A 10,707-nucleotide genomic window follows, 5' to 3' on the forward strand; every position below is an offset into this window, starting at 1 on the left:
ACACACACACACACACACACACACACACACACACACACACACACGACCGCACCATACTTGTCCTTTTTAGCCTATCCTCTCCCCACAGACAGAGAGGTTTCACAAGGTAAAACCCACTCACGTCCCCTGCTTGCTCAAGACCCTCCAGTAGCTTCGTATTGATCTGGGAACAAAATCCAATCCCTTCACCTTAACAACAAGGCCTGGCATGACCTGCCACTCCCACCTCCACCTCCAGCACAGGGGTTAAGAGCCTGGCCTCAGAGAGATCTGCCTTGGTTAGAATTCTGGCTCTTTTCTTCATTCATTCATTCAAAAATGTTTATTGAGCACCTACTGTGGGCCAGGTAGTGTTCTAGGTATTGAAGATACATCAGAAACAAATGAGACAAAGATTCCTGCCCTCATGGAACTTCCTTTCTAACAGAGGGAGATTAACAATAAATATAAGTAGATTAAATAGCATGCTGGAAAGTGACAAAAGCTGTAAAAAAAAAAAAAAGTAGAGCAGAGGAAGTTGATCAGGAGTACTGGGGGGGTGGGGGTTTTATTTTTAAATAGAATGGTCAGGGTAGGCCTCACTGAGAAGGTGAAATTTAAGCAAAGACTTTTAGGAGCTGAGCGGGGGAGACAAGAGGACACCAAGGGAAAGTACAGGCGGAGGCAGCAGCCAGTGCAAAGGCCCTGAGGTGGAACTGTGCCTGGCTGGTTTGAGGAGCAGCAAGGTGCTGGAGAGAGAGGTGGAAGATGCTCAGAGAGGTAGGGCAGGTCATGTAGGGCCCTGCGGGCCTCGGTGAGGAGTTTGGCTTTTACTGAGTGAGATGGGAGCGTTGGAGGGTTCTGACCATAAGGGAGTGGGGGAGGCAGGACAGGGAAGGAGAGGAAGCCAAGTAGCACTTGCGGATGTCGTGTGGGTGGCTGCTTCAGCCTGACTCCATGGGGGAACTCTGGAGCATAAGTTACACCTCAGAGTTATCCACCCACACCCCTGCCAGCATCCTACGCAAAGAAGGTGGGCTTTCATAACCCCGAAATGATGAGCTACAGCTTGCAGGAAGGGTGGGTCCCCCCAGAAGGCTCCAGCAGCTTGAGAGCAGTCCTCCCGAAGGAGAGAAGTAGGTGCTGGTCACTGAACACTTACCCAAGGGTGGGGCGCACAGAAACAGTCAAAGGAGGTCCAAGGGGAAGGGGTGCAGCATCGTTCTTATTGCCTCCAGTCCCCAAACACCAAAGCCCCAGTAGTTACAGCCCTTCTGGCCTGGGGCGGTGGGTGGCTAAAGATGGGGCATACCCTAGTGTGACTAGGTAGAATTTTCTGGTTAGGAAAGACCGAGGGTCCACCTCCACCTGAGTTGCAGAGGGTTCCATGCTCTGCAATGTCCCAATAACGTGGCAGTCCAGCCTTATTCACCTTATGGCGTGGGGAGCTAGTTACCCTTGGGTTGGATCTGTTCACTTTTGGATACTTTGGGTTTTAGAAAGTTCTGCTTCATGTTGAGCCCATGGCTGAGCACTGACTGTATGCCAGGCACCATCCTAGTCCTGGAGACACAGCAGCAAACATGACAGACAAGGTCCCTGCCCTGAGGAACTGTCAACTGGAGAGGGAGATGATTAGAGAAAAAGATGGTGTGGTAAGTGCAGAGGTGTGGGTAGCCCAGGAAGCTGTGGGGGCCCCGAGAGGACTCTTGACCTTTGGGAGGAGGTGACACCAAGCTGATAAGTGGGGGACATGTAGTAGTTATACAGGTACAAAGTTTGGGAGAAAACGAATCCAGGCTGATGGAAGAGTGTGTGCAAAGGCCCGGAGAATCCCACCAGTGTTCACTATCTCCATTGCTACCCTCTGTCCAGCAACTATCCTCTCCTGCCTGGATGATTGTAACAGCCTCCTCGTGGGTCTCCCACAGAGAGGCAAAGAAGCTGGGGTAGGCAGCCACTAGCTCCTTCCTCTTCTTTGTTGAGGGCCACTCCTGTGGATGTTAACTCACCTGCATTCCCCACTCAGCCTGCATCTGTGAGCCGGGAGAAACAGGAAGCCACAGGCCTGTGCTGCAGTACTTGCAGGCCACCCCCAAGGAGGGCCTGGCCATGTGGGCAGGGCACCTATAGCCCCATCTATAGGCGCATAGGCTCCATGCCTCCTTCCCCTTTCTGACATCACTTCCTACTCTGCCCGCCCCCCCCCTTCCCCCCACATTCTGTTCCACCTACACTGGCTTTGCTGTCCTTCCAACTTGCCAAACGAAGGCTCATCTCAGGGCCTTTGTATTTGCTGTTCCCTCTGCCTGGAATGCTCATCCCCCAGATGCCCACGTGGCTCACCCGCTCACCTCCTCCACATCTCTGCACAAATGCCACCTCTTCAGAGAAGCCCTCCCTGACTACCTTATCTCAAGTCGTCCCTGGTTCATTCCCTCTCCACCTTGCCCTGCAGTGTGCTCCATAGCACTTATCACCCACCACCTGACATATGATATAGTTGCTTGTTCACGTGTTTATTGTCTGTCTCTCCCACCAGACTGAAAGCTTTCTGAGGGCAAGGACAATGTCTGGTTTTGCTCACGGTGGAATCCCTATAACAGGGCCAGGGCAGTCAATAAATATTTGTGAAATAGATGGTTCTGAAACATAAGTGATTCTGAAACAGGAGCCCTTTCAGGTCTGACTGTCCCAAAGTCTTAGATATGACCTCCCTCCCCAACATTGCCAGTGGCCAGGGGTGCCCTCCGAGGGCCAGTCACAGCCAAGAAGCTGCCAATTTGGGAGACTTTCTCAACCCTTCCTCACCCGGGCCCATCTGCCAGGGGCCAGGGGTCAGCCTGGTCCAGCCCTCTTTGAGCCCCAAGATGGAGGAGACCCAGTCCTGGGGTCCAGGCCCCACAGATGCCTGGTGAGGCCTGTTTCTCCTTTGGCAAATGTTCCCCCTTCCTTCACAGGGCCTGCGTCTGCGTTTCTGAACCAGAAGGTGTTTACACAAAACATCCTGGGTTTGGCGACAAATTCACCCTCAATGAGGAATCCTTAATGAATCTCCTTCTTTCCCCATGCCAGGTGGCTGCAGGGAAAACTAGCTCTGCCTCTGGCAGTTGAAAGAAGCCAATGGCCAGGCAAAGACGGGGTGCTACTGCGACTTCTGGGGCCACGATTTAGGGGAGGGCCTTTTTTCAGGGTCCAGAGACAGCTGCGGTCTGGCTTGCTGTGTGACAGAGCATTGCCCTTTTCCCTGCCTCAGTCTGCAACTGTGAAGTGTGTAATAACCCATCCCCACAAAGGCTGCTGTGCAATTCAAGTAAGGCAAGGGGTGTGAAAGGTTACAGTGGCCAAAAGGAGAGAAATAAAAAGCTGGACTCAGGGAAACAAGAGGTCAGAGCTCCAGTACCGGGTCTGCTCTTGACTTTTTTTTTTTTTTTTTTTTTTTTGCGATATGTGGACCTCTCACTGTCGTGGCCTTTCCCGTTGCCGGACGCGCAAGCTCAGCGGCCACGGCTCACGGGCCCAGCCGCTACGCGGCATGTGGGATCCTCCCAGACCGGGGCACGAACCCGTATCCCCTGCATCGGCAGGCGGACTCTCAACCACTGTGCCACCAGGGAGGCCCTGCTCTTGACTTTTTAAAGTCCTCGCCACTCTCTCAACCTTGGTTTTCGCAGCTGTACAATGAGGTATTGGGCTTGAAGATCTCTAGGGAACCCTCTGGCTCTGAAGGGCCGCCACTTTCCACCTGCCTGCCTCGTCTTGGAAGTCTTCCCAGATCCTACAGCCCACACCAATTCACTTTCCAGCACTTACACAACTTTCTTCTGAGCTGGCACTTCATCGCTCACTGCCCATGGTTTTCCAGCCCCTTCCTTGGGTCTAGGTCAGCTATTCCGGACATTGGGCCTAACACAGGGGCTCAACGAACATGGGGGTCAAACTGAATTTAAAAAGATTCCTGCCTCCTTCCAACACTGAGGAAAGACAATGAGGGGGAGTTTTATTCACTCTCATTTTATAAACTGGAACCTGAAGGTGTCAGAGGTTAATATAAGTCACACTGCCACATGGGCCTCCTTGGTGTTCCTCAGGTAGGGAGGGGAAGAATGATTTGATTTCTCCAAAGCACTATCACTGCCTGCCATAGTATATAATTATTTGTTTTGTCATTAATTGTCGATGTTTCTGGCTAGATGAAGTTGCACGAGGGCATGGACTTTGTTTCGTTCAATGCTGCACCCTCAGCCCCTAAAACTGCCTGGCACAGAGGAGGGGCTCGAGAACTGTATGAAAGGGAGAGGTTGAAAGGTTTGTGCCTGCAGGGGGCGCTTCAGCCCCGCCCCCCCAAAGCTAGGCCCCGCCTCTCGCGTCCGCCCGCCGCGCGTGCATTGGAGCCTGCGCGCCACCGTTCTTCTTTCAATTGCGCGTGCGCGCCGGAAGCCCTGTCAGATCGGCGAGTGCGCGGACCGAGCCGCGGCGGAGGTAGAGCGGAGGTGGATACGGATCGCGGCCGAGCCGAGTCGGAGCAGATGAACACCGTGCTGTCGCCCGAGGCGGAGCGGGTGCTTCAGTACCTCGTGGAGGTGGAGGGGCTCGCCGAGGAGGTGCTGGCGGACAGACGGCAGGTAGGAGGCCCGTCCGCGGGGCTGGGGCCCGGGTTTGGCCTGATGGCGAGCGCCTAGAGAAACGCGCGTGGTTCGGGACTGGCTTCAGCTCGGCCTCGCCGTGAGCTGACCGAGGCTTGTGGGCCAAGGGCTGTGACGACAGACTGGGCGGTTGTGAGATCACGTGGGTCAAATGCGTGGCACGGCACGGAGTGGGGACGTGGTAGGAGCTTTGGGCCCTGGCCATGGAGGGCCATGTAGACCTGCACAGGGAGTTTGGGTCTGGTTCTAATGGAAATGCCAAGGGTTTTAAGGGAGTTCGTGGTGGGAAAAGATACTCAACATCACTAATTATTAGGGAAATGCAAATCAAAACTACAATGAGTTATCACCTCACACCAGTTGGAATGGCAATCATCAAAAAATCCACAAAAAATAAATGCTGGAGAGGGTGTGGAGAAAAGGGAACCCTCTTGCACTGTAGGTGGGAATGTAAACTGATACAGCCACTATGGAGAACAGTATGGAGGTTCCTTAAAAAAACTAAAAATAGAACTACCATATGACCCAGCAGTCCCACTACTGGGTATATACCCTGAGAAAACCATAATACAGAAAGTCACATGTACCCCAGAGTTCATTGCAGCACTATTTACAATAGCCAGGACATGGAAACAACCTAAATGTGTCTATCGACAGATGACTGGATAAAGAAGATGTGAGATACATCCACGTGTATAATGGAATATTACTCAGCCATAAAGAGGAATGAAATTGGGTTATTTGTAGAGATGTGGATGGACCTAGAGTCTGTCATACTGGGTGAAGTAAGTCAGAAAGAGAAAAACAAATATCGTATATTAACACATATATGTGGAATCTAGAAAAATGGTACAGATGTACCTATTTGCAGGGCAGGAATAGACACACAGATGTAGAGAATGGATGTGTGGACACGTGGGTGAAGGGGAGGGTGGGATGAATTGAGAGATTAGGTTTGACATAAATACACTATCATGTGTAAAATAAGTAACTAGTGGGAGCCTGCTGTATAGCACAGGGAGCTCAGCTCGGTGCTCTGTGATGACCTAGATGGGTGGGATCGGGGATTGGGGACGGAGGTCCAAGAGGGAGGGGATATATATATATATACATAATAGCTGATTCACTTCATCGTACAGCAGAAACTAACACAGCAATTATAACTAAAGCAATTATACTCCAAATAAATAAATAACAAAAAGTTTAAAATAACAGTAACCTATGTGGTGGGCCCTGTTCCTGTCTACTTTTTTCAGAGAGGTGGAATCACATAGCTCATAGTGGACAGCAGGATTCAAACCTGGGTATTCGGCTTCAGAGCCAGTGCTGTCAGGCAGTATGCTGTACAGCCTGCTCACTCCCTTTGTAGCTGTTGGGCTGTTACCACCGTCTCAGTGCCAACACCTCTGCTGTTCTGATCTAATATTGTTGGGTTTTTCATGATACTAGGTCAGAATCAACTGGAGGAGCTTGTCCAGGGAGTGGTTTGCACTCTCCTAGCGATTCTGAAATGCCCTAAAGCTTGAGAACTAGGCTTCAGTGGATAATAAAAAAAATTTACCTATTTAGTCATTAAACATTTCCCCGGCACCTCCTCTTGGGGAAAGACACCTGGACAAAGCATTGTTTTTAAGGAGCTGGAAGCTGAGTGGGGGAAGAAATACCTTCACACATCAGTCTGTTTTAGGCAGGACATTGGAATTAACCTAGGAATGATGGCTTGTCTCTGTTAGGTTTTAACAGCCCTGGTCTGTTGGGAGTATAGGCTGGGGTAATCAGTAGCTGAGTTCCTTCCTGCCCCTGTGCTTTTCAGATTGTGGACCTGGATACCAAAAGGAATCGGAACCGGGAGGGCCTGAGGGCCCTGCAGAAGGATCTCAGCCTCTCTGGTAAGCCTAGACCTCCTCGCTGCAGCCCAGGAGGCCTGTTCCGTTTTCCTTCTAAGGCCTTTGACTTGTCCCTGATAGAGACTGGGCAGGAGGCCACAGGCATGTAGCACAGCCCGTGGAGATGGGGGAGACGGTATTGCAGGTCTGACATAGACTGTGGCTCAGGGTTTCAGCAGCTACTCTGCTTTAGTTTTCTCTACGATACTCTTCAGGGTCTGACAAATCACATCTTTGTTTATTATGTTTTTTGTTTATTGCCTCTCCTCCACTATAACATAAGCTATGAGGGCAGGAACTTTCTCCTATTCCGCTGTGTTCTCAGCATCTAAAACAATGCCTGGCATAAAAATATTTGTTGAAGGAATGACTGTTTGCCATTTCAGAAGACGTGATGGTTTGCTTTGGGAACGTGTTTATCAGGATGCCTCACCGTGAGACAAAGGAAATGATTGAGAAAGGTAAGGCCTCCTGGGCAGGGGTCAGGAACAGGTTCCCCCGCACCCCCCAGCCTTGGTCTTAACCGAGAACCGAGAACCGAGAGTCAGGCTTTCTTTGGGCAGCAGCTTGATGAGAGCCGGCTGTGTGCACGTTAATCCCTGCTCTTACACTGAGTTATTTCCTCATCTCTAAAAGGGGGACACTTCTACGTAGCACAGTTGTTGTGAAGTTGAGATAAAAGAGGACGCGTGCCTAGCGCAGTGCTTGTTTATCAGTGAGGAATGAGTTAGGCTGCAAATAACAGGAATCCAACAAATTGAGGGTTAAGGAAATAGAGTTCTGTTTTTCTTATGTAAGAAGCTGTCCAGAGATGGGCAGTACAGGACTGGCACAGCTGTTCAGCAGTGTCACCTTAACATGTTCTCATGGTTATTGTGTCATCATTGAAGGTCTCATGTTTGAGTGCCAGGCTGGAGAAAAGGCACAGGGTTTTCTCCATATATGGCCTTGCCTTCTATTTTGAAAATAAGACTGTCCGCCTCAGGGACTTCTGCTGATACCTCATTTGCCGGATTTAAGGCACATGCCCACACATAGCTGCCAGGGAGCCTGGCAGAGGAGCTCTTATTTTTCACATCCCCTGCAGTAGCAAGTGGGTTGAAATGGACGTTTGGGAAGAGTGAACCTCTAGGGTCTGCCACAGCCTGGATACACAACATATGTTACTCAAATCTCACAACTACGTTCCTGGAGGCTCTTTGGAGGAGTGTCATAAAGGCAAAAGGTCAGGCTACAAATGGGTCCTTGGCTGGGAAAAGGGCAAGTTATGCATGTTTTCTCTTCCGTACCCCTGAAAACATGTGGGCCAGGAGGACCAACAAGGTTGCCTCTGTCCCTGAAAACAGGGTATCTCTATCCCTATTGAAACCGAAATTCTAGCAAAGAAAACTAGGTCAGCTTGGAGGAGAAGCTTCCAGCTGTCTTGTTGAAAAACATACACTAATATTATGGTTATAAAATTAAGAGTCATCATTACACTTGGGTGGAGGCTGGAGGCTGCTCAGACTAAGCTTCCACGGGGCATCGCCTGCCTGGGTTCAGGATCCTCAGCTCTCTTAGCTCACAAGTGTGGTCTTGTCACCAACATAGAGAAGTTCTGTGACATCATCACCTCTGGTTCTCAGGGATGGACACAGGCTAAACAAGCTTGTGTGAGGCTGTGGTTCCTCATTTACAGTGAGAACCAGAACCACTGCCCAGGCCAGAGGCTCGGCTCGTTAGGGCTTTCACCCATCAGAAAGAATGGAAGTCTGTGAGGAATTCAGGAATGTCACTCACGAGTGGATGAAAACAGAGCTGGGGGAGTTGGTTGGGTGGCACCGATCAGTTGCACTACTCACGGTGCACCTGCCTTTGGGTGCAGTGCATCCTGTAAGACAGCCTTCTCTTCACAGCCGTGAATTAGGTTAAGCGTGAGCATTAGGCTGCACGTTGACTGTTCACGTATCAGTTACCACAATCCTGCCTTTGTGAAAACCCCTCACCTTGATGAATGTGGGTTTGTGAAATTCCTCAGCCACCTGTTTTCCATCCATCTTAGGGTAGGCTGGATCTAGGTTCTTTTTGTCCTTACATTTGAATTTTCCATAATTTCACTGTGGGAGGGTAACCTAAAATCCTGGCGTTGCCTTCCCCATCCACTGGCCAGGGTACTTTGCATAATGAAAACAGTTCGGTGAACTGTGAGTCAGGGTACTGGTGTGTTCAGCCCTGTTTTGGGCTCACTCGGGTCAGGGCAGGTCATGTCCCTTCTCTAGCCTTTAGTTTCTTCCTCAGCTGGTCTCCGAAGTCTCCTTTTCTTTCCCACATGCTGAGACCCCTTGCTCTCAAGGGGGCTGGGGAGAGGCTGGCATCCTCAGATCTCTCTATAGTATAACCTCATCTTGTTTGCCCATCTCATTTTTCAGATCAGGAACATCTGGATAAAGAAATAGAGAGGCTCCGGAAACAACTTAAAGTGAAGGTCAATCGCCTCTTTGAGGCCCAAGGTATTGGCCTGGGGGCTGGGGGTGGGGCTGGAAACCAGGAGGGGAGACAACCATCAACACGGACTTTGAAGGCAGGGGTGGGAAGCTCCTCCAGGTTGGCGGTGACCCGGGCAGCTGGTGAGTGGCACTGAAGCTGTGGGCAGTGGGCAGGGTTGTCTCGAGCCGCCCAGAGATGCAATGGACGGGAAGTTTGTGGGATCTTATTCCTGTCACAAGTTGTTTTCAGGCACCAGGAATGGCCTGGGATAGCTCACATTTATGCCAGGGCATGGTGTCGGGACTAGGATAGCTCTGACTAAGGGTCAGAAGGCCTCAGTCAGGTGGTCCAGGTTAGAGCTGAATTTCTAGGTAAACCAAACCACTCCAGATTGGTCACAGTCTGGTGCAAATCTGGAGGTTTCTAGACAGCAGTCATGACTCTGCAGATTCTTGGTGACTCAGGAGCAGGTGTGGATGTGCATTGTTCAGTGCATTGCAGAATTTGAGGTCCATTTCTGTCAGACCTCAAGGCCAAGTGTTTGGCAGCATGAATGCAGTGTAAGCCCCTTTCCCAGGCCTGACTCCAGGGCCAGTAGGTTGGACAGCAGGAGCCCAACTCGCTGATGAATTGTCTTCTCTCCTTAGGCAAACCAGAGCTGAAGGGTTTTAACCTGAACCCCCTCAACGAGGATGAGCTTAAAGCTCTCAAGGTCATCTTGAAAGGATGAAATTTAAGAACGAAAGTGGGGGACCTAAGACCAGCGTCCCCCCCTGGGATCATGGAGGACCTAGAACTCTCCAGCCTTGACACCTTCAAGGACAGGATCTACTCTGCAAGGGGACAGTTGTGAGGAATCTGGCCATAGCCCTTGTACGAAGCTTCTTTGTCTGTAGCACTTGGCTATTTTGTGACGGCAGGAGGGAACCCTCAGCCTGCCAGTATCTGCCGGGCCTGACCACTGGGGCTGGGTGGACACAAGGCCCATTGACAGGCCCTGGCAGCCACCAGGAGGTGGGAGGGGTCAGCGCTTGTGGGGGTGTGAGAATGACTGCAACAGGCACTTCTCAACAATGGCCTGCTGTTGAAATGGGCCCCGGGCAGGGGGAAGAGTGGGAGCTTCATTCCAGCATTCCTCTCAGAAAGAGAGACATTTTCAAGCAGTGTGTGTCACGGAATTGGAATAAAGCAGGAGACTCAGAGGAGGCTCCTGTCCTGAATGAAGGACAGAATCTTGGTGCGTCATGGTCCGCCATAGGCAGACACACAGTCCCCCTGCACTGCCTCCATTTGGGCCCATCTTCCTGCTTGCCCCCAGGACAGAGCCCAGAGGAGGTGCTGCTTATCAACCTGCTGCGGCTGCTCTGTAGTCAGGAAGGCCTTGCAGAGTCCTGCACCAGAGATGGGTGAGGGGCTGCGTCTTACTGTGCTGCACTTGTGCAGGATGCGCCTCCACCGGCTCTGAAAGCAGGGCCCGGGCCAGTGCTGCTCGGAGTTCCCATCTGCCCTCAGGGTCTGCGATCCTGATGGGAATGTGCCGTGAGGGGTGTCTTTCGTGTGCCTCGAGGGCTCAATAAATGTTACCTACATGAATGAATAGCAGCTTCTAGTCTTCACCTCATTCAGTCCTTAACTGAGGGCATGCCACTCCTTTAGGATACCATCTATGAAGGGGCAGTGGTTCCTCCTTGAAATGATGTCAGGATTAGATAGGCAGCCGTAACAGCAGA

General features: G+C 51.2%; 1 protein-coding gene across 1 annotated transcript in view; it reads left to right on the plus strand.

Annotated features, from left to right (window-relative positions):
* Positions 1-9,707, plus strand: part of PDRG1 (p53 and DNA damage regulated 1) — a 19,545-nt gene extending 9,838 nt beyond the window's left edge. The window contains exons 2-6 of the mRNA XM_007446896.1: positions 4,420-4,604; positions 6,439-6,514; positions 6,898-6,972; positions 8,920-9,000; positions 9,625-9,707. Of these exons, the coding sequence (XP_007446958.1) occupies positions 4,420-4,604; positions 6,439-6,514; positions 6,898-6,972; positions 8,920-9,000; positions 9,625-9,707 (500 nt within the window). The remainder of the gene's footprint in view (positions 1-4,419; positions 4,605-6,438; positions 6,515-6,897; positions 6,973-8,919; positions 9,001-9,624) is intronic.
* The last annotated feature ends 1,000 nt before the right edge of the window (positions 9,708-10,707 follow it).

Source organism: Lipotes vexillifer, unplaced genomic scaffold, assembly GCF_000442215.2.
Source record: "Lipotes vexillifer unplaced genomic scaffold, Lipotes_vexillifer_v1.1 scaffold75, whole genome shotgun sequence".
Taxonomy (NCBI): domain Eukaryota; kingdom Metazoa; phylum Chordata; class Mammalia; order Artiodactyla; family Lipotidae; genus Lipotes; species Lipotes vexillifer.